At 54.7% G+C, this 22,286-nt stretch overlaps 7 protein-coding genes across 7 annotated transcripts; 4 read left to right on the top strand and 3 right to left on the bottom strand.

The window, feature by feature from the left end:
* Nucleotides 1-295: 295 nt before the first annotated feature.
* CORC01_09463 (uncharacterized protein) lies at nt 296-743 on the bottom strand (the record flags this gene model as incomplete). The annotated part of the gene is made up of 5 exons (XM_022621092.1): nt 296-324; nt 379-463; nt 521-571; nt 622-678; nt 741-743. 5 exons carry the CDS (start codon nt 741-743, stop codon nt 296-298), a joined length of 225 nt encoding a protein of 74 aa, XP_022472364.1.
* A 278-nt stretch (nt 744-1,021) lies between these two features.
* On the top strand, nt 1,022-1,627 carry CORC01_09462 (uncharacterized protein; the record flags this gene model as incomplete). Its single annotated transcript, XM_022621091.1, has 1 exon — nt 1,022-1,627. One exon carries the CDS (start codon nt 1,022-1,024, stop codon nt 1,625-1,627), a length of 606 nt encoding a protein of 201 aa, XP_022472363.1.
* Nucleotides 1,628-2,886: 1,259 nt separating this feature from the next.
* CORC01_09461 (Got1-like family protein) lies at nt 2,887-3,676 on the top strand (the record flags this gene model as incomplete). Its single annotated transcript, XM_022621090.1, has 5 exons — nt 2,887-2,917; nt 3,013-3,039; nt 3,133-3,181; nt 3,302-3,317; nt 3,380-3,676. The coding sequence occupies 5 exons, from the start codon at nt 2,887-2,889 to the stop codon at nt 3,674-3,676; spliced, it is 420 nt and encodes a 139-aa protein (XP_022472362.1).
* A 506-nt stretch (nt 3,677-4,182) lies between these two features.
* Nucleotides 4,183-4,961, bottom strand: CORC01_09460 (profilin; the record flags this gene model as incomplete). The annotated part of the gene is made up of 5 exons (XM_022621089.1): nt 4,183-4,317; nt 4,379-4,525; nt 4,606-4,690; nt 4,783-4,798; nt 4,949-4,961. 5 exons carry the CDS (start codon nt 4,959-4,961, stop codon nt 4,183-4,185), a joined length of 396 nt encoding a protein of 131 aa, XP_022472361.1.
* Nucleotides 4,962-9,534: 4,573 nt separating this feature from the next.
* On the top strand, nt 9,535-11,676 carry CORC01_09459 (uncharacterized protein; the record flags this gene model as incomplete). The annotated part of the gene is made up of 1 exon (XM_022621088.1): nt 9,535-11,676. The coding sequence occupies one exon, from the start codon at nt 9,535-9,537 to the stop codon at nt 11,674-11,676; it is 2,142 nt and encodes a 713-aa protein (XP_022472360.1).
* Nucleotides 11,677-13,415: 1,739 nt separating this feature from the next.
* On the bottom strand, nt 13,416-14,405 carry CORC01_09458 (synaptobrevin; the record flags this gene model as incomplete). The annotated part of the gene is made up of 5 exons (XM_022621087.1): nt 13,416-13,719; nt 13,808-13,864; nt 13,940-14,072; nt 14,195-14,273; nt 14,385-14,405. 5 exons carry the CDS (start codon nt 14,403-14,405, stop codon nt 13,416-13,418), a joined length of 594 nt encoding a protein of 197 aa, XP_022472359.1.
* Nucleotides 14,406-15,437: 1,032 nt separating this feature from the next.
* CORC01_09457 (Sec63 Brl domain-containing protein) lies at nt 15,438-21,518 on the top strand (the record flags this gene model as incomplete). Its single annotated transcript, XM_022621086.1, has 4 exons — nt 15,438-16,328; nt 16,385-19,130; nt 19,180-19,368; nt 19,420-21,518. The coding sequence occupies 4 exons, from the start codon at nt 15,438-15,440 to the stop codon at nt 21,516-21,518; spliced, it is 5,925 nt and encodes a 1,974-aa protein (XP_022472358.1).
* Between the last annotated feature and the right edge of the window lie 768 nt (nt 21,519-22,286).

The raw sequence follows: 22,286 nt of genomic DNA, 5'->3' as shown, positions 1-22,286 counted from the left end.
GTAGTGAGTGAGAGGTACCGGGTGCAACGCCTGGCCCATAAGTGCAGTACTCAAGCTGGAAACGATGAATGCGTTTGGACAGACTGTCAAGCTAAAGTCATGATGATTTCAAAATAGCAGAAGAACATTGGGAAAATCTAGTCGATTTAGAAATCTGAAGCTAAGGTATTCTCCAGTTGCGGCCTCTCCATGGGTATCTGCTTTAAGACTTGTGAAGTGCGCCCGAAATGTAGTCATCAATCTTGTCTCATTTCTCGTCCATGCTCCCAGCGCGTGATAACTGGTCTCAACATCTTCAGGCAGGCGGCTTCAGGTTGTCCGTAGCTGGCTCAGAGTTAACATTAGGTCGGTCACGATACTACGTAGCTGAGAACCTACCCTCAAGATGGAACAAGACATTGGACTGGTAGTTCTTGAACATCTGAGCGACGAGCTCGACGTTCATGTTCTCAATGTTGATCTCCTGGAATCCTACGTCAGCCACAGCGCTTATCATTCAAAGCAGCATGAAGTAGTTCACCTGCAATGACCTGTTCATGACCATGACGGCCTCGTTGAGTTTCTCCTGGGCCTGTGTAAGTCCGCATGATCCAGTAAGCGTGATCATGGAGGGCGACATACCACATTGGTTATGATGCGAGAAAGCAGCAGGTTCTGCTGGTGCTCATGAGGACTCTCCTATATTCATAATCAGAATACTAGTTCATCTGCACTGCGGGCGACCATGTTCGGTATCATACCATTTTGTCAGTGCTCGTATTTGGGGCCGTAGGTGTGTTTGTTTACTCAGTCTCATTACCCCCACTACAGTTGTAGATGGCTTAGCCCAGCGGCGCTCTAGGGAGCCGCTCACCGGCCTCACCGAGCTGCTGCCTGAGCGGTGAGACCTGGCAGAATAAGCTCCCCGGCCACTGCTTCCCTCGCATTGTCGCAACCAGCCATTCGCCTCCAATTCACACGGCAAAGACTAGATGTCGTAGTTAGAAACTCTCAAACCGCACAATAATATATCAAAAACGATATGGCCGCCCCCAAAGAAGCAACAGAGGCGCAGATCGCCCACCAGGCCCTCCTCGACGAGCTCGACATCCACTCCATCCACAAGAGCTTCCGCAACCCGTCGTGGAAACCCAACCAGCGCCGCAACAAGAACATCAAGACCATCCTCGGCGACGCCTCCCGCCGTGAGGCCTCGGCCCTGGCGACCCCACAACAAGAGGAGGCCAGCGCCGCGGCCACGCCCGCGGGGAAGCAAGGGGACGACGGCCTGTCTACGAGCGGCGCCTCGACACCCGCCGGCGGCAGCACCAGCAACGGCGGCAGCAACAACCCGAACCTCGCGCAAGCTTCGCGCAGCCTGTCGAAGCTGGTCCTCGAGAAGAGTCTGCGTCCCAACGGCGCCGGCGGTTCGGGGCCGAGCGTCACGTACACCAACGTCGAGTCGGCGCCGTCGCTGGCACACACGAAGCGGTACTGTGATATTACGGGACTGCCGGCGCCTTACATTGACCCCAAGACGCGGTTGAGATATCACGACAAGGAGGTGTTTGGGCTGATTCGGACCTTGCCGCAGGGTGCGGCTGAGCAGTACCTCGAAGCGCGCGGTGCGCACACTGTTCTCAAATGAGTGGTCTCTACTACTAGACACTTAATGGATTGGTTGGACGACGACGACGGCAAGAGATATGATGCTGCAGCTTTTCACGGTTCAGGCGTTTTTGGGGATCAACATCATGGCCATCACCAAGTTTTGGATTCATTGGGGTCAAGCGGAACAAGTCTTTTCAATGAAGAAGACGGTTCTATTTCATGTGGACTAGCTACTATGGGAATCTTTACTTGTGCGACCAACAAAGTCAAATCTCACCTATGCAGCCCTGCGCCTTTCAGCAAAGGGTGTTAGATGACACTCCGGCTTAATCGTGATAAACCTTTGTTCTTCGCCTGTGAGTCGACAGATTACCGAGAACGTATGGGAGACGATACTCAGTTGCCGTAGCTTGAAAGCTACGGCCGCCGTGGCGGAACTGCTGCGCAGTCTGTGTTGTTGCCTACCGTCATATCGTTGGGCCTCTCAAGGTTCTCTAGAGTCCGATGATGGCGGCACGGTGATCCCGCCTGCTCATACTGGAGCTGATTGTCTGGGCAATCCTCGTCTTTTCATAGGGAAGTCTCTTTGAGCATCTCCATCGCGAGGTCTCCTGTACCTAGTCAACGAGGTCGAACGCAATAGTTGACCACGAGGAAGATGTCAAGAGGGAGCGTCTTCAGAAGAACAGTTCCGCCAGATGACACCAGACGCTGCCAAAGAGACAATATAGAGTGCTTGCCGGTCGAATCTTGGCAACCTCGCCAGCTGGCCGACCCTTACGGGCGTGTCGTCGCAAGATCCAGGGCGGAAAGTCAATATTGGGTAGGTTGATGAAGAGAGCTGAGTTTTTTCCCATCTGCAGCGCAGGTTAAATCCATCGAGGGAAAATTTACGGCGGGACGTAATTGGTTGACCTTGGGGCCCCATGCCGTCCTACCATCTGGATACCTTAGCGGCCTTTCCACGTACCGCGCCCCCGTGGCACACCTAGAGTTAGGTTCGTTCTGTGACGGCGCGGCGAGCAGCAAGACTGCAGCAAAGACCCCTGCTCGCGTGCCAGCGGCCGGCACCTTTTCCCCCTGGTGATCTGTTCTTTGTTTAGTCAAAAAAACAGGTGCTCGTCCAAAAGGAAGTCCTCTTTTCGCGATTGCAACATTCCTCGGATCCTGTGATTCTACAGCGAAAGAAAACCAAATCTGCCCTCGACGACCGAATTGAAGCTTGCTTCAACCCCCCACCTACCAAGCCCGGTACACACATACCCCGACTCGAACGAAGCTAGGATTATACCCAAGATGGCGTCAATGTGGATGTCCGACTCTCAAAGTACGTCTTTGCGCCGCCGGGCCGTACGACTATGCTGCTCGACCATCTGCGCAGCTCTACGCACCGTCAAGGACTGTCGCTAATGCATTTTACAGAAATTGGAGTAATTTTCTGCTCCGGAGGTAGGTTTGCGCATCGCCAATAGCTCTGGCGCATAGAGTAGCGTACGAGAAGGGGGTTTCAGGAGCTGACGCCGACTTTTTGCGCTTCCACAGGAGGCTTCTTCCTCATCGGCGGAGTGATGATGTTCTTTGACCGGGCAATGTAGGTCGCTCTATTATTTATCTCTCTCTCTCTCCCTCTCTCTCTCTCTCTCTCTCTCTCTCTCTCTCTCTCTCTCTCTCTCTTTTCGCTTTCGCGACAGCGCTAACACCGTGTATCCAGGCTGGCTATGGGAAACGTACGAAAACCCGAATCTCCCTTCCCACAAGAACGAGGAACTAATCTGACGAAATCTTACAGATCCTCTTCCTCATCGGCCTGACAATCATCATCGGACCCCAAAAGACGCTCCTCTTCTTTGCGCGGAAACAAAAGGCAAAGGGCACGGCCGCCTTCTTCGGCGGGCTCGCGCTGATCCTGCTGCGTTGGCCCCTGATCGGCTTCTGTGTCGAGCTCTACGGCATCATGGTCCTCTTTGGCGATTTCCTCGGCACGATCGCTGCCTTTGCGCGGAATATCCCAGTCATTGGACCGTATATCGGAACCGCGGTCGACCGATCTGGAGTCGGCCGCCGGAACGCCGAGTTGCCTGTGTAAAGGCGGTGTTGTGAGTCAGGGACGTGTCAATGATTTTGAGGCATTGATGAGTGACATGCTCTTTGGACGGGAAACAGCGTATAGACGGATTATATACCATAACGGCGCAGCTTCGTTCCCAGCCTATGATTTGATTAGGCTTGTATTATACGCGAATTTGATTTTGATTCATGGGTCAAGGCGAGACCACGGTCCAGAGGCGGAAAATTAGCTCAAAGATAATGACTGAACGGAAAGACACTTGAAACCTTTTGGCATACGCGGTTTGGAAGCAGACAAGAGTGACATGCAGGGTTGGCCTATTTCAGAACTCGAACGTGGCCGCGGCTAAGCAAAGATTCCGCCATTGGTAACTCTTGCTAATCTAGTGTTCGTCGATTCGTATTGTAAAATCCTCGTGTACGCGGGAGCGAGATGCCCAGCCTGCCTCACACACAGTAACTCCAGGGGTCCCTAGAGCTGCAAAACCCCCGCCCCGCCTTGCGCCATCATCACCGGCTGGTATTCTAGTAGCTCACACTGACGAGGTAGTCTGCCAGCTTCTCCACTGCCAGAGTAGCGCTGCCGGCCTGCGCGTTCTCGCCGTGGTGGCCGAGAAGGATGGCCTGGGTAGACTTGGCGACAGCGATGCCCTCCTTGCCCTGCGTGATTCAGTCAGCCCTCCGTGGACGATGCAATGTTTGTGCTTCGGTGTGCGCCAACCTTTCGTGCGTAAATGGTGCCCTCCTCGGCACGGGCCATGACGTATCTCTCGCCGCCAATGAACAGACCATCGGCAAAAGCCTTGTCCTTGACGTCCGACTTTCCGGTAACGATGTCGGCGACGACCTTCATCTCCGTGGCGGAGAGCTGTATTGCGCAAGAGCAGCTGTCAGCACGGTACGGATAAGGAAGGGTGGCCGTTGGCAATTTCAGGTGGTTTTACGTACGGTGAAACCGGCGCTCGACGCCCACGTGCTGTCACCGGCGATGCTGATAATGGCGGCCTTGTCAATGTGGCCGGTGCCGACCAAGCTACAGATCCCACGTCAGTCTCCCTGGCCATTGTACAACTCAACAATCCTCGCGATGCCAAACCGCGCAACAAAAAGCTGGTGGGAAGCTACCTGGTGTCAACGTAAGCTGTAACGGGAGACAGTTAGCTCTTTCTCATTCCCGAGGTGGGGTTTCCTCGGGGTTGGCCTCTCCCTCCCCTCCCCTCTCTCTCTCTCTCTTCTTGGAGCTGCCAACGCCCGCATCGGCCTCTTTTGGGGAAATTGCGAGTGAGCTTACCTTGCCACGACATGATGAAGGAAGGAAGACGGGAAATAAGAGACTAGTGCTCGCTGGTGCAAATACAGGAAAAAGAGACAAGAAAGCTTCTGTGTCGAAAGGGGGTGTGCAAAAGCTCAAGCTTTGACGCGGTGTGGGATATGGAGCGGAGGAATTCGGTTTGTGACTGTTGATGTTTCTTGTTCCTCTTTCCTGCCTGACGTTGCCCCTCTCTGAGGATACATCAATTTTTAGGTCCAGCGGGCCGGGCGGGGTACCGCGCTACCTGTTGAGAGGTCGTCGCTGGCGCCAGAGTAGCGGTGCGGGGTACTTTCTTCAGCATCTCGGGCACGTAGGCGAATACCTCTGCTTCTCGTTGCTTCCACCCCCCAGTCAATGTGCTTTGTTCAGGAAATCCAGCAAAGTCATGCAGCTGGACTGCCAAAAAAGATTGCTGTACCTCAAGTTATCTAAACATTCTCACCATTTTCTTTCTCTGTCCTCTTCCTTTCGATGGCGCGGCTCGGAGCCACGCTCAGCCTCGTCCTCTCAATTGAACATCCTGCCTATCTATCTATACCTTGGGTAGCTAATCCACTCGCGAGAGCTCATGAGTCCACACGATCCGCCGGGTGTTCCCATCACCGCCTTTGTAGCCATTACCTTGCTTCAGGTACCTTACCTTACCTTACCGCCTTATGTCCCAGGGACCACTTCCGGAAGCTGCCCCGCCAAACGCATCTCTGGGTCACGTGATGGCGGGGTGACTGTGCGAGTTCACCAAAAAGACGCACAGTACAGCGTTGGGGCAATGATGCGATCCCACCGCCGTCACCGCCTCAGCTTGTCACATTCAACGCGCCTCGCCAGCGGTCCCGATTTCCCACCTTCGGCCTCGGCAAGCCTATCACGTCAGCAGAGCTCTCATTCTGCCCCTCCCGTATCCGTCTTCGTCTTCGCCGCATGGCCGTCATGTTTTGGTTCTCATCAGGCTTAGAAGCAGTGGCACGGACGCACAGCTGGCGAGGGATGCAAAAGACTGGTGAGAACATCAGGAGGAAGTAGCTGCTTTCTAAAGATGTTCGGTACGCACGCCAATGCATGAACGAGATTCTCCAGCCACCACAGTTACTTCAGCCTGACTTGCGCTCGGCGCCTACTGATTTTACGTCTGTCTGCATGCATTCAACAAACGCAGTCTACGGATACATAAGCCTCATGTGCAATGTCGAGAACGCCCGGCCACCGACGGAGGTCCGCCCGCAACGCAGCTCTGGGTCGAATATTCATGGGATGTTTCCGTCTTCAGCTCGGTTCCGCGCAGACGCAGTCGTCCATCCAACCGATCGGGTTTTTGAAATTCTTGTCCCCGTGACCCTGGGTCCCAGGCTGTACGACATCGTTCCAATGCTTTGACCTCTCTTCATCAGATGGAATTCCGCCAGCATACACGTCCGATCATCTGGATAAACTATCAGAGTTGTTTCCATCCAAGGCCTTTCGCGGGATGCTACACTGTCAACGGATCGTCATCTAGGGCACTGCCTACGTTGCTTGATCCGCCACTGTCTCACACCTTAACTGATCGCCCTGGTCGTCTTGTCATCCCAACAAAATTTCCGGGCTCCTCATCTTGCACGGATTTATGAATCCATCCGCGGTCTAGAAAGAATCGGCACGAAGGCGGAGCTTTGTTGATGAGACGCATATGCAAAAGCCCAAACTCGTTCTTTTCATAGAATAGTCAGCCGAGTGCCACTGCTTAGACTCGCATCGGCTGCGACAGACTTACTTGCGGCGGAGGATTCGGCTATTATAATACTGACACGAAAAAGCAGAAAAAGAATCCGAGTCATCACTTCAGACGAACTTTCAGAATGCGGCCTGCTGTTCATCATACCGGTTTTACTTTTTGGCATCAATGCAATCACCCCTTGGCAACAGGGCATGTTATCGCAAAAGAAAGGCAAGGGCACGTTTGGCTACAGCGTTTCCAGGGGTGTCTTCTCGACATCTTTCTAATGGACGATATCTCCTAGAAGCGGCCAGAATGACAGGCGTCTTGCCACCCTAGTGTACGGATACACTGGCTAGTGGATTTGCAATCTTGAGACGATCTTTCGGCTGTCCATCCTGGACCAGACAGTTGAAACCCAGTTGCTGGGCAGCCTTGCCACATCCTCCCATCCTTTTTACGCTCCTGGTTTGCCATAATACCTGGTCAGCCTTGTCACGCGTGCGATCCTTTGATGCCGATTCTCGGGCCTAGAGGATGATCTGACGGTGGGCCTACCATGGTCCGAGAAGAAATGGAGGTGCTTGTCAGCGCCTGGGCCCGAGCGTGCAGCACACACGCCAAAGAGTTCGAGAACAACAAAACTCTCCCGAATCCCCACACTCGGCGACGCCTACCTTCCGCGACAGCTCTCCATGTCCCGGGAAGTCTGTTTCAATACGACACCTTCTAAGACGGAGGGTTGTTTTTTTCCCTGAAAAAACGGGACAACCTATGCCTGTCAGCTCCAACAGCAGACGCATACGAGGCATCAAGGTGTGTCATCCACCAGATCCCCCGAGCGATGACACATAAAGCGGCAGACTTATTCAGCGGCGACCTCTTGCAAGCTGCCAATCTCGTGTAAGTTGGCGCGTTCTCGGCCTTCCAACTCCCTAACTTCCCAAGAGATAATATAGACTTGCACTATTTTTGCAACATCATTGCGTGGTTGTACCAGGGAATACGGAGTACAATTGGCATTTATACCCGTGGAACGTGGGTGCCGTCTTACGAAGTGTACGAAGTACGAGAACAACCGTCTACACTAGTGTACCTGCGCGGGTATGGAACCAATAAGCGGTGGGAAAATCGACCAGGAAATAGCCAAGATTTGACCAAATTACTTCGACCAGCGCTGGCGGCACGCTGGGTAAGCTGACGTTGTATGAGAAGGTTATTTCCTTGATTGTGGACCATGGTTGGTGTGAAGCCGGATGAGCAACAATGTCTCTGATCCTTTCATTTAAAACGAGAGACCCGTTTGATGTCAGAGTGGGGGATCGGGACATACGTGGGCAGGGCTTTGTTAGCCAGCGGTGCGGAGAGGATCCGCGCCACTGCAACGTCGCCCAACTCTCATTTGCTGGCTGCATCGGCCGGGAGATTGAACCTCTAATGAAGCAATTTTCTGCCTGGCAGCTGTTGAGCAAACCTTGGGCGGCACTGGGCAACAGAGGAGACATTTTCGTGTTACTCATCTTGAGTCTGGGCCAGTCCCATCTTGCAGAGGCGATTCGGATCCCGGCTGCCCGATTTTGCAATGGGGACCAGACCAGTCCGACTGTCCGACGACATCAACGGTCACTTGCGGGAACACAGTGGCGCTCTCTCAGCTAAGCGAATCGATTACATAGACGGACGAGCCTTGGGCCTTGGAGGGCAGACGACAACGAAGGCGAGAAGACGTGCAATAAGACAGGGACGACCCTGAGGCATGTTTCCCCCGGGCTGGGGTAACCCAACCTTTCCAGGATGTCCCGCAGACCAAGCACGGATGCGACCCTCCCTCCTTCTCTCGTGCTTCTCGAATCCCTCCCCTCTTTAGTGCAGCTCTCTCTAGCGGCAAGGTACGGCACGCTACGATGGGGGCACACCAAGGCATGTGGGCGTAGTCAAATTGAAGTCAAATTGCTTCTCATGAGCCCTCCACGGAGCAGCTCCAGAACGATATTGCCGGAACCTGCCGCGGATAGACGATGGAGTCATCCGAGGCTTCTCACTCAGCTCTCGACTCTCAGCCCCCCTGGACCAGCCTTGACCGCCACGCCGCACGGCAGTGTCAAAACAAAATCAGACTATTCGGAGTTTCTAGACCTCTCGGTCACCCTGCAGATGACGACTCCGTTAATCATGCTTCGCCGCCGTCCTTCCCTACAGTTCTCGCTAGTCTGACACACGAAACCGCAAGACCTCCACTCGACCACAGAAGATACGCGACTTATCGTTCACAACGACCGGGACCCTCGATCCACAGACTGGCTCAAGGACAGGATGTCGAAGGTCGTCATCCTTGTGTTGATCAGCCCCCCCTAAAATATCCGTCCTATCAATCTCAAACAGGCGACGAGGTTGCGAGTCGCGTGCTGGGGGTCAAGAACGAGGGCTTCTGGGCTCTGGGTCGACCCTGCAGAGGCGAAATCAGAGGGGATGATATCAAAGTAGAGTTAAGTCAGAGTGTCCCCCTCCCGTCTAGGTCCTCTCCTGTTCTCTGCATATGGGCTTCGTGGGGTCTCTGTCGTCGGGTCTTCGGTCTTTCTTTCCAGCAACTGCCTTTCTGCTAGCAGCCATATTTTTCATTTTCTCTTTCTCTGCCTCCACATTTGACGCAACTTGCAAGACGCCCTTCTGGTCCTTCGATTCTACTAGTTCCTGCGACCGCTTCCCATCATCTCCTTTTTCGAAACCGATCACCCCGCTCCACGTTCTGGACATCCCGCCCGGTTCCTGCTATCTAGCCCTGTAAACAAGGATCCGCCAAGCGCTAGCATTGCAAAGTCCTGTTCCGGGCCATTAGAGGAGCATGTTCAAATTGGTCAACCGTTCCAGATCTATGAAGAGCATGAGGACTGGTGGAGGGACCCCCGGTGGTGTGCAGACGCACGGCCCAGAGTCCCCCGTCCTGGGGTCGCCGGGTCTTGTGTCAAGTTTCCAACAGACCAAGGAAGACTCGAGCGCTTCTCAAAACGAGGGCGTGCCCTTTTTCGCAAAGGACGCTGTTGCCGCCGCCGCCGCTGCTGCCGTTGCCGTTGAAACTCGCAACACATACCGCCATCGCCCGCTGCCTACACCTCCTCCATCCAAGGCGTCTTCGACCATGGCTGAGCGGCCTAGCACTAGTGGAGGGCTTTCACCTCATAACTACAGTACCACCAGCTTCAGATCCTTTGCTGATCGACGTATGTCCAAGGATGACCTGTACCTCAGGCCTCATTCTTCGGCACGTGGTGGTTACAAGTCGTATCACATCCCAATACGGGACAATCCAGCATCTCCGGTAGAGAGTACTGGCGACTTCTCACACGACTTCTCGCCGGCGCGCACATTTACAGTCAGAACACAAACGCCAGATTCGATGGATAGCAATATGGGTACGATAGCAATAGGCATGGCCATAGGGAGCCCGACACATCCACCTCCGGACTTCACAGCGTCGCGCGAATTCCTCCCCTCGCCGATTCCCGCACCGAGAGACGAGTGGCAACCGCAGGCATCCAGCTTAAGCACCACCATGATGAGGGCCTCACCAACGCCAGAGCCGACGCAGGACATACCGGAACCCGTGCCGGCGCCGAAGCAGAAGTCAGGAAGGTGGAAACTATTTGGCCGTTCAAAAAGCAAGAGACTTGCTTCATCCCCGGTCGCTATATCACAGCCCATGAATCTTCAACACCCGGCACCAACGAAGACAGAGTTTGACATTTTACCGACGACAAACCAAGCCACCAACTTGGGAAGACGGAACACGGAGAAGAGGTCGGCGGACAACAAACCTGCCATGAAGCGCTCACAGACAGCTGGCCTGGTGGTCCCGCCGAGCCCGAAAGATTCCAAGCCCCCTAAACTACTGAGCAGGATGGCATCCACAAGATCAACCAGAAGCGTAAAGAAGTCGGATATTTCTGCGCCCGTTCACGTGTCTATGGGAGTGCCGGCGTTGCCGCCGAAGCCGTCGGGCGGTTTCTTGGACGTTGAAATTCCCAGCATCCAGATGGAGAGGTATAGTGTTATGTTTAGTAACGTCCTGGGACAACCACATGGATCACAGGATTCGGGACCGCAACGATTACAGCCTTCGTCTTCGCTCCTGGCAAGGCGGCAGGCCACTTTGGACAGACTGAAAACGATCAATGATCAGGTTACGAGGGACGACGAGGAGAGGGAACGTATGAGGGGTCGGAGTGCAACATCGCCACAGCCGCTCAAATCGCCCACGTTTTCACTTTCACTTTTCCCCGCCACGCCATCGGAATCGGCCAATAACCCGCCTCAGTCGCCCCGTTTCCGCGCAAACACTTCACCCGCTTTCCTGTCGTCTCCTCAGAGGGCAAGCTTCGAGCCTGCCGCGGAGGAAACGAGCCCAGAATATATCAAGAGGAAGACTCCATCACCTGAGATGAGCACCCGGTCTCATCCATTGGATTCCTCCGCCGTACACGACTTCGTCTTTGGCCCCGAGCAATCCGGCCTCGTGCTCGACTCACCCACGGACGAAAAAGAGTCTGAGGAGATTCACGTGACGGAGCAGTTGAAGCCGACCATCTACGAGCCCGCATGGCAGATGATCACCACACCGGGAGAGTCCACCGCCCCGTCAAGCGCCGCGCCTAGCGCAAAAGACCACTCTCCGGCCTCAATGACCTCGGTCCACACCCACGTCACAAAGCCGTCCCTGGATGAATCCGAGCCCGACGATGCGCTCCGTGCCGCCGTGGAGATCTCGATTGCCAGGCAAATCAGCATCTCCCGGCAGCAGCGCCGGATGCTCCGCCCCTTGAAGACGAACGCTGTCCGCGCTGGCGGTAGCCCCGGCCTGAGAAGCCCAGTGACGACCATCACGGTGGGCAAGAACGAGCGGCTATCTACGACAAAGAGCTCCACGCCGACGCTCATCAGCCACGGGCAGACATCCGAGCAGCAAATTGCGCAAAACCGCAAGAGCTCGCGCATCATCGTCGAGGACGACCAGGTGTGATCTCGAATGAGTTTATGTGCGATTATTTTGGAGTCTGGCCCCTTCAAGCCACCGCATCACTCTGGACATTCTTCTTCTAATTCTCTTCGTCCACACACACTGATGGTGCTCGGATTCGCCATCAGACTTTAACCCAACCACATTTGTTACTCAACTACCTTCTCGCTCCACCAATTATATTCCTTTACTCCGCCTTTTTATCACACTTTTCCCCTTATTATTCTGGAGGACCATTTTTGTTGACTATGTTTGTTGTAGCGGGGTTTTTGGCGCGCTTGGTGAAAGGGGTTTCTTGATTCAGGTTTCAGGTTTGATGGGTTGGTTGTCATGTTTGTATGCCCCTATCATAAAAGCAAAGTTCCAAACGTCTCTTTGGTCTCTTGCAAGCGAGTTTTCCTCCCCCCTCCCTCCCCTGTGCGAGAAACGAAAATCATAACACGCCGAAGGATTTTCAACAGGCTCTGATTTGGTCCCTCCTGCGATACTATCTCGAAGGTTGTTTCTTCTCTTGTGCAATCGATACCACTGTGGAGAATGGAAAGCAGGAACATGCTTTGTTTTTTTTGTTGTTTGTTTTGGCTTCGTGTAAGAGGCGAGGCGCGGCGCGGATGTAGTGGAATGAAGGTCAAGCAAGGGGGTTCTCAACTCGATACTATTGTGTTGTCGAGTTTGGTTCACGTCGTGACAGAAAGCGTTTGGGACGTGTCTTTTCTTGGATAATCCTAAAGCTTAAGATTAAATATGACCAGGCTTTCCAGGTTCAATTTGAAGTCACACTTTGTGTAACGCCATAGGCTGTCGTAAGTCTGAGTGTTGTTCACGGGTGGATGCCTTGTCTTGAGCAGATATGAGTGAGTTCATTGGAGACTCAGTTTTCTATGGAAAGCCGCGTGGATTCCGCGTGGCCGTTGGAACCTCTCGTCCAAGTCCGTCACCACACTGGGCTAAAGCGACCTCGATGACACGGAAAAAGTTGTTGTTTGAGTAGGAGTTAGAGTCAAAGACAACTGGTGTCCAGTCCGTCAAAATGCATCCTGATGTCCGAGGAGAGACGAGGATAGGACACTCAAATCTTTTCAGCCTCGTCGCCCGCAAGCATCGATGCCAAGCTTGTTCGGTTCGAGAGCAGATTCAGAATGGAATCCAAAACTATGCTTGTTGACTGAAACTGATCTATGCTCAACAGCCTTGCCAGTTCCCAACGGCAATAAGCTAAACTGGCCACGAGTAGTTTCCGTATCCGACAGACCTGTTATCTGTTGGTGAGCCATAATACGGTAGTCATTATAAAAGCAACTAGGCGCCCCCCCAACTTTCTTTTGTCTCACCATGAAAAGATTCGAGTCAAAATGTCTCGGCTCAATACCGTTTCCTGCGGGTAGCACGCACTGCCTTTACTTTGCAACAGAAGATTTGTATTAATCCTAAACTCTTGCCGTCCATTGTTTCGCTACTAGAAACGGTTTGGAGGCCGGTCGGGGAAAATATGAACATCGGCCCCTGTCACCTGCCTCCGCCCGGACATTGTTGCCAAAAAAAAAAAAAATAGAAGACGAAGCATGGAGTATGAGAAATGACGTCGTTCTTGCTTGCGAAACCTAGCGAGCGTGGCCGGAGCGAGTGTTTATGCTGAGACGAGTTCCGAGGGTCCAACGCCAGACGTGAAAGACAATTATCAAGGGGGAGGAGGATGAGGCGAGGAAAGGGTGGTGGGTTCCAGGACGTTCCCGGATTTCTTTTTACATGACGATGCAGCACGAGTTTTGCTTCTTCGCCTGCTGATAAAACATCTTGCTCTGGGAGCTCAGGCCGTCGCTCTTGGCCACCAGGTCGTCAATCTTCTCCCCGCGCTCCAGGACGCTCTGGATGGTCTTGTGCAGCACAATCTTTGTCTCGTCAAGCTCCTTTTGAATCTTGAGGATCGAGTCGGCCTGTTGCGGGTCTTGGTACTTGGTCAGGTACTCCTTAAGCTCGGGGAGCGCGAGCTTGGGTTCGCCCGTCGCCCATGTGGAGCGCGGGTGCTTGGTGAGGAACTCGTCGACGCTGCGGTGCTCTCGTTAGCATGCCTGGGTTTTGGTTGATAAGGGGGGAAGGCGGGGGGTCTTGGCGCCCGGGGTGACGTTGAACGTACATCTTGGAGAGAAGCTGGTGAGCGACGAGACTCGGGTATTGGTGATCAGAAATGATCCTGCGCATTCTATGTCAGCACCGCCCTTCGTGTATAGCCCCTCAAGAGGTCGTTTTTGGAGAGTCGCCCACTTACACGCCGCAGATACCCTCGCTTCTTCCCACGCAGTGGAATGTGTTGTCGCCCTCCTCGATATCTTGCCTCTGGCCGGGACGCGTCGATTCGGCCACCTTCTTAGAGAACAGGCTCATGAATTCGGCGTAGCTACCTGTGTTTGAACGATCGTCAGCACAAAGCCGAGCACAAGAGCAGGCGATAGGTCGAGACCGGCCGTCCTGCTCGTAGCTGGGCGGGGGAAGCCCCTTTCCTGGCGCATCATGAATGGCTTACCTCTGGTGAATCGGGAGTATGCGGACAGCTCCATCTCGCTGCAAAGCTCGACGGCGGGCTTGCTGTCATTGCGGAGGATCTATGCGACACAGGCGTTAGTTGCGATGTCCGGATTGAAATGCTGCGGTACGGGCAGGCGTCTCCAGGATCGCTCAAGAGCGCAGGGAGCAGCGAAGAGGGAGAGACGTACTCCGATGTAGTGCAGCTTCATTGTCTTGAGTTGTAGTGTTAGTCACCAATCGCAGATGTCGCCGTTGAGGCGGTCTGGGCAAAGGGGGGGATCCGACTGCAACTTACGGCGGAGTTTTAGAGGCGAGAGGGGTAGTGTATGGTATTGTCGTGGACTCTGCTTGTCGAGGCTCGTGGGCAATCCGCGTGTATATCAAGGACGTCGAGTTCGGGGGAGAGGGTCGGTTATCGTGGGAGGAAGAGGGAATTGGAATGGATAATGGAGAAAGGAGGCGATCCGAGTTGTAGGACGATGGAGGAGAGTCTCTGCGTCGTTCAAGGTTTACAGAGCACCTTGGGGAACCATTGGCTTAGAGGGGCGATACATCACATGCACCACCTACACCCACTACGAAACTTGGCTCAGCGGACTGCCCCTCTAGGCTACAGAGTAATTAAGGCATTGATGTACCCGCGTACCCGCGTACCTCGCGCGGGTCCGCTAAGCATTGTGGTGACAGCCTGGGCTGTCTCTGCCGCATTGCGTGTAGCGGCCTGCAGCCTGCGGAGGCTCGGGCGGTCCCCTCTTCCGTCCTCAGTGTGGCGGTCAGCCCGTACCTAGGTACTTGATTGCCTACAAAGATCGATATGCGTGACGTGACCAGACGGGCAGAAGTCTAGAACGCCCACCAAAGACGGACGTCATTGGGTACGGGAACAAATCGATGGATACTCTGCCAACCTGAGGTGCCGTGCGTGCCCAGCCGCCCCAGCGGTTATCTGGTCGACACTGAAGGTTACAGCTGACCTGTGGTTGGCAGCTGCAGGTACCACACCTTTTTCTTTTCTAGCCCCACTATGCACCACGGCGGACGGCGACTCGGTGAATGACTCCTCCAAGACCGGGCCCGGCTTACTTACCACCGCTAGTCATCATAGACATTTTCGACTTCACAGGCCGTCTATATGTGGCCTGGGAAGAAACTTCATCATTCACAATTCCTACCTATCTCACCCATACAATCCGACCTAGAATTTGAAGCTCTAAAGACAAGGAACTCTCAACAGGCCATCAATGGCGTCTGCGAATCTCGACAGTGCCGAGGCCCAGTGGCGAGCTCAGTTCGAGGCCATGAAGACAGCCTTGGCAGGTCTCAAGCTTCCCTCTGAGCCGCCCTCCGATGTAGATTTCGACGATGCATATGAAGGGTACTCCTCAGGCAGCGGGGCACAGGACGTTTGGGACTTTATTTCAGACGACGAAGATGACGAATACAGCAGCGACCAGCTAGACGGTCAAGACGCCACCAACGGGGACGCTGCCTATGGCGCCGCCTGGTTCGCGAGCAAGTGCACATCCATTGCTGCAAAGAATGGTCTAGCCGAAGACGTATTCCAAAACCAGATCGTAAGCATCTTGACATCCGGCCAAGGCGACGAGGAGCTCCAGTCGCAGCTGGCAGATCTTGTCGGGTTTGACGACTTTGACTTCATCATCGAATTGCTCGGCCACCGCGACGAGATTGTCACGGCCGTAGCATCTCAGGGAGCCCAGGAGCCCAAGGGGAGACTATTGAGCAAGGCACAGCGTGAAGAGGCTTTGAGGCGACAGGATTTTGAGCACAAGAATGCGGCTCTCGCTCCCTCCATGACCAAGGAAGTCCAGTACCCCCATGTGTACAAGGCATACAATGCTGGAAACTCCCTCAGTCATTCGGGCAAGAAGTACGGCCTCCCAAGCGGCAGTGAGAGGCTTCAGTTCGACAAGTATGAGGAGTATGCTATTCCCGCAGGGAAGAAGGGAGTTCTGGGCCCCGGGCAGAGGCTGGTCAAGATCTCAGATATGGACGGCCTGTGTCGCGGCACCTTCAAGGGCTACAAATCTCTCAACCGTATGCAGAGTCTGGTTCATCCAGTGGCATACAGGACTAACGAGAATATGCTCATCTGTGCCCCCACTGGTGCTGTTAGTCACTCCAAACCCATTGCGATATAAGCGGGTTACTGACGTGCCGAAAATAGGGTAAAACAGATGCTGCCATGCTCACCATTCTTCAAACCATTGGTCATTACTGCACACCCAACCCCATCGAAGACACGACTGCTACGGACTTTGCAGTCGATGCCCAGGACTTCAAGATCGTCTATGTCGCCCCGATGAAGGCTTTGGCTGCAGAAATTACTGAAAAGCTCGGCAAGCGACTGGCATGGTTGGGCATCAAGTGCCGTGAGTTCACCGGAGATATGCACCTGACCAAGGCCGAGATTGTGCAAACCCAAATCATCGTCACCACCCCCGAGAAGTGGGATGTCGTGACGAGAAAGGGAACTGGCGATACCGAGCTGGTACAGAAAGTCCGTCTCCTGATTATTGATGAGGTCCACATGCTTCACGATGAGCGTGGTGCCGTGCTGGAATCGCTCGTTGCCAGAACCGAGCGCCAAGTCGAGAGCACACAGTCGTTGATTCGTATTGTCGGTCTCAGTGCCACGCTCCCAAACTATGTGGACGTTGCCGACTTTCTCAAAGTCAACCGCCACGCCGGTATGTTCTATTTTGACGCCTCATTCCGCCCGGTGCCTTTGGAGCAGCACTTTATTGGTGTGAAAGGCAAGGCCGGCTCGAAGGCGTCTAGAGAGAATTTGGACGCCGTTGCTTTCGAAAAGGTCAGGGACATGCTACAGAGAGGTCACCAAGTCATGGTCTTTGTTCACTCACGAAGAGACACTCTCTTGACGGCCAAAATGCTGTACGAGAAGGCCGTGGAAGACTTCTGCGTGGACCTGTTCGATCCGACCGACCACCCGAATTATGAGAACGCTGTACGAGACATGAAACAATCCAAGGCGCGAGACCTGCGAGAACTAGTGCCCAAGGGCTTGGGTATCCATCACGCTGGTATGGCGCGCTCTGACAGAAATCTTATGGAGAGTCTCTTTGGAGAGGGCGTCCTCAAAGTTCTCTGCTGTACTGCGACTCTCGCATGGGGTGTAAACTTGCCCGCGGCTGCCGTCGTTATCAAGGGAACCCAAGTGTACAGCGCTCAGGAGGGTAAATTCGTCGACCTCGGTATTCTTGATGTGTTGCAAATCTTCGGTCGTGCTGGTCGTCCCCAGTTCGAGGATACTGGTATCGGTATGATTTGTACCACCCAAGACAGACTCCATCACTACTTGACCACGGTCACGGAGCAACAACCGATCGAGTCCAAGTTTTCCACAAAGCTCGTCGACAACTTGAATGCCGAGATTTCTCTCGGTACTGTGACGTCGATTCCCGAGGCTGTCCAGTGGATTGGGTACTCATACCTCTTTGTACGCATGCAGCGAAGTCCAATGAGCTACGGTATCGAGTGGGCTGAAATCAGAGACGATCCTACTCTTGTCCAAAGGCGTCGCACACTGGCTATACAAGCAGCCCGCACTCTCCAACAGAGCCAGATGATCGTCTTCAACGAAGTGACCGAGGAGCTTCGCAGCAAGGATATTGGCCGCATTGCTAGCCAGTACTACATCTTGCACACCAGTATCCAGATCTTCAACACCATGATGCGCCCTATGGCCACTGAGGCCGATATTCTAAAGATGATCGCCATGAGTGGAGAGTTTGACAACATTCAGTCCAGAGACTCTGAAGAGAAGGAGCTGACGCGCCTGCGGAACGATGTCGTGCCCTGTGATGTTGACGGCGGCATTGACACGCCCCAGGCCAAGACCAACATTTTGCTGCAGGCATACATTTCGAGGGCGCAACCAGAGGACTTTGCCCTCGGCAACGATCTCAACTACGTTGCTCAGCAGGCTGGTCGTATTTGCAGAGCCTTGTTCATGATCGCTCTGAATAGGAGATGGGGACATCAGTGTCTGGTTCTGCTCACCCTCGCCAAGTCAATTGAAAAACGAATCTGGCCGTTCCAGCACCCTCTACACCAGTTCGACCTTCCCAAGTCGGTCTTCAACCAGCTCGATGCCAAGGACAATTTGACAGTGGAGGCAATGAGAGACATGGAGTCTGCCGAGATCGGTAGTCTAGTCCACAACCAGAACGCGGGTAAGAAGATTGCCGCGATCCTGAACAACTTCCCGACTATCAGCGTCGAAGCGGAAATTGCACCTCTCAACCGCGATGTTCTCCGGATCAAGTTGTTCATCGAGCCTGACTTCCGATGGAACGACCACACCCACGGAACTTCCGAATCGTACTATATTTGGGTCGAGAACTCGGAGACGTCTGAGATCTACCACCACGAGTTCTTCCTTCTTAACAGGAGGAAGCTCCATGACGATCACGAACTCAACTTCACCATTCCCCTCTCGGATCCTTTGCCCACTCAGATCTACGTACGGGCGGTTTCTGATCGATGGCTTGGCGCTGAGACGGTGACGCCTGTTTCTTTCCAGCACCTGATTCGCCCGGACACTGAGAGCGTGTACACTGACCTCCTGAACTTGCAACCGCTACCCATCAGCGCTCTCAAGAATCCGGCTCTCGAGGAGATTTATGCCCAGCGCTTCCAATACTTCAATCCAATGCAGACTCAGATTTTCCACACCCTCTATCACACACCTGCCAACGTTCTCCTCGGATCTCCCACTGGTAGTGGAAAGACCGTTGCTGCAGAGCTGGCGATGTGGTGGGCGTTCAGGGAGCGGCCAAAGTCCAAGGTTGTGTATATTGCGCCGATGAAGGCTCTGGTTCGTGAGCGTGTCAAGGATTGGGGAGCTCGACTTGCTCGGCCTCTTGGGTTGAAGCTGGTCGAACTCACAGGTACGTCTCACGGGACATGGAAATTTGGAAAATATGCTGACCTCCTTAGGTGACAATACCCCTGATACGCGCACTATCAAGGATGCCGACGTCATCATCACCACGCCCGAGAAATGGGACGGTATTTCTCGTAGTTGGCAGACGAGAGGCTACGTTCGTCAAGTGAGTCTCGTCATCATTGACGAGATCCATCTCCTGGCTGGTGATCGTGGTCCGATTCTGGAGATCATCGTCTCTCGTAAGTGTGCAAGCGGTGACTGTACCCTAGCAAGATGCTGACCAACTCGAGGTATGAATTACATTGCAGCATCCATCAAGAACTCTGTCCGCCTCCTCGGTATGTCGACGGCATGCGCCAACGCCACTGACCTGGGCAACTGGCTCGGTGTCAAAGAAGGTCTATTCAACTTCCGCCATTCCGTACGCCCAGTTCCCTTGGAGCTTTACATTGACGGTTTCCCCGAGACCAGAGGCTTCTGCCCGTTGATGCAATCCATGAACCGCCCAACGTTCCTCGCCGTCAAGACGCACAGCCCCGAAAAACCCGTCATCGTCTTCGTGCCCTCTCGAAGACAGACGCGCCTGACCGCCAAGGACCTCATCAATTACTGCGGTATGGAAGACAACCCTCGCCGATTCCTGCACATGGATGAGGACGACCTTCAGCTCAATCTTGCCAGAGTCAAGGACGATGCTCTGAAGGAGGCCATCAGCTTCGGTATTGGGCTGCACCACGCCGGTCTCGTCGAATCTGATCGCCAGCTCGCCGAGGAACTTTTCCTGAACAATAAGATCCAGATCCTCGTCGCCACCAGCACTCTCGCGTGGGGCGTCAACTTGCCGGCCCACCTCGTCGTCGTCAAGGGCACGCAGTTCTACGACGCCAAGATTGAGGGGTACAAGGACATGGACCTGACGGACGTCCTCCAGATGCTGGGACGCGCCGGCCGTCCGCAGTTTGACAACTCGGGCGTGGCTCGCATCTTCACAAAGGACGCCAAGAAGGACTTTTACAAGCACTTTTTGCACACCGGCTTCCCCGTCGAATCGTCCCTGCACACGGTGCTCGACAACCACTTATGCGCCGAGGTCTCGGCCGAGACCATTGTCACGAAGCAGGACGCCCTGGACTACCTGACCTGGACCTTCTTCTTCCGCCGCCTGCACAAGAATCCGTCCTACTACGGCCTCGAGATCTCAGCCGAGGAGCACAACAGCATCGCCGCCCAGACCATGGCAAACGACTACATGATTGAGATGATTGACAAGTCCCTCGACGAGCTCGCGCGGTCCAGCTGCGTCGAGGTCTTCCCCAACGGCGACGTCGACCCCACCCCGATGGGCAAGATCATGAGCTACTACTACCTCTCCCACATCACCATCCGCCACCTCGTCAAGCACGTCAAGCCCGGCGCCTCCCTCCTCAACGTCCTCTCGTGGATGTCCCGCGCGACAGAGTACGACGAGCTCCCCGTCCGCCACAACGAGGACCTCATCAACGAGGAGCTCTCCCGCAACCTCCTCTTCCCGGGCAGCTCCTTCGACCTCCCCATGTGGGACCCCCACGTCAAGGCGTTCCTCCTGCTGCAGGCGCACATGTCGCGCATCTCGCTCCCCATCACCGACTACGTGGGCGACCAGACCAGCGTCCTCGACCAGGCCATCCGCATCATCCAGGCCTCCATCGACGTCACCACGGAATTGGGCCACCTCTCCACCTGCCTCAAGTTCGTCACCCTCCTCCAGTGCATCAAATCAGCCCGCTGGCCCTCGGACCACCCGGCCTCCATCCTCCCCGGCGTCGGCGTCGACACCCTCAAGAACGACAAGTCCAACCTCACTTTGGCAAAGATCTCTGCACTCTCCGCAGGCAAACTCACCTCCCTCGCGAAACAACTCTCCGTCCCAGCGCACCAGCAACCACGCTTCGCAAAGGCCGCAGCCCAGCTCCCGAACCTGTCCGTCTCTGTGCCCGACACCACAGCCCTCGCTGTTTCTGTCGACCTCCGCCGCCTGAACCCCCTGACGGAACGTGACGCCCACGTCTACGCGCCCCGCTTCCCGAAGCCCCAGAATGAGGGCTGGTTCGTCGTCCTCGCCGACCCGGCCCGCGACGAGGTCCTCGCCGTGAAGCGCGCGGGCTGGTCCCAGGGCCCCGGCCGCAGCGTCGCCGTCGGCTCCAAGCCTACCGCGCGCGTCAGCATAAAGGTCCCCGAGGCCGCGCAGGGCAAGAAGCTCGAAGTGATTGTCGTCAGCGACGCGTATGTTGGGTTGGAGTACCGCGTGGCCGTCGACGTCCCTGCGGCCCCAGTCGTGGACGACGATATTGACAAGTCCAAGAAGGCGCAGGCTCAGCAGCATAGCGATGGCGGCGCTTCTCGGGCTTGAAGCACACACTCACATACATACACACAAACACCATAAATTAAGTCCGCTGGTGGACCCAGACTGAGTTGTTGGCCGTAGTAACGAGATGTGGGCTATATTAGATGCAGCTTAGAAGGAGGAAACGCTACCCTATGGATGCAGATGATGAGAAAACGCTGCTGCTGTGGGGCGGTCCGTCTGGAAACTTTGATGAAAGAAAATAAACAAGAATCGAAAAGATTCCTTCCTCATGCTGAATGACAAGGGAAAAGCCGTCAACCAGAAAAAATTTGAAAAATTTGTGAACAATGCTCTCTTGCGAGAGATGATGCCCCCACCCCCTATCCCATGTCAACAAGTATAAAAAGGCAAGAAAGCGCATCCAAGAGAAAAAACGTTTCTCTTGCCAAGAAGCAAAAATCGGACGAGAGTTGAGCCCCCTATCCCCCCCCCCCCCCCCCACATACGCACCGCAACAAGCAACCCCCCTCCCCCCAAAACAAACCACAAAGAAACACAACCAACCCCCCCCCACCAACCCCCCCCACCCCCCAACGCCCGGGGGGGGGGCGCCCCCCGCCCCCCCCCCCCCGCGTGATAGTAGCCAAGTGATAGGAAAGCCCACCCCGCCAAAATGTAGACGACCGACATCATGACATGCCCTTCCCAGGGGCTGCCTGCTCCCATGGTAATCCCTCCTCCCGTGTACGGTGATCCCCGAGAAACGAGCACCATCCGCCAACTGAGGAGCGCCGCATTAAGCAAGGACATACCACAAAACAGAAAAGC

This window comes from Colletotrichum orchidophilum (assembly GCF_001831195.1).
Source record: "Colletotrichum orchidophilum strain IMI 309357 chromosome Unknown Scaffold_86.1, whole genome shotgun sequence".
In the NCBI taxonomy this organism is placed as follows: domain Eukaryota; kingdom Fungi; phylum Ascomycota; class Sordariomycetes; order Glomerellales; family Glomerellaceae; genus Colletotrichum; species Colletotrichum orchidophilum.
The sequence above is the reverse complement of the archived record's forward strand: the minus strand, read 5'-3'. Positions and strand labels throughout refer to the sequence as shown.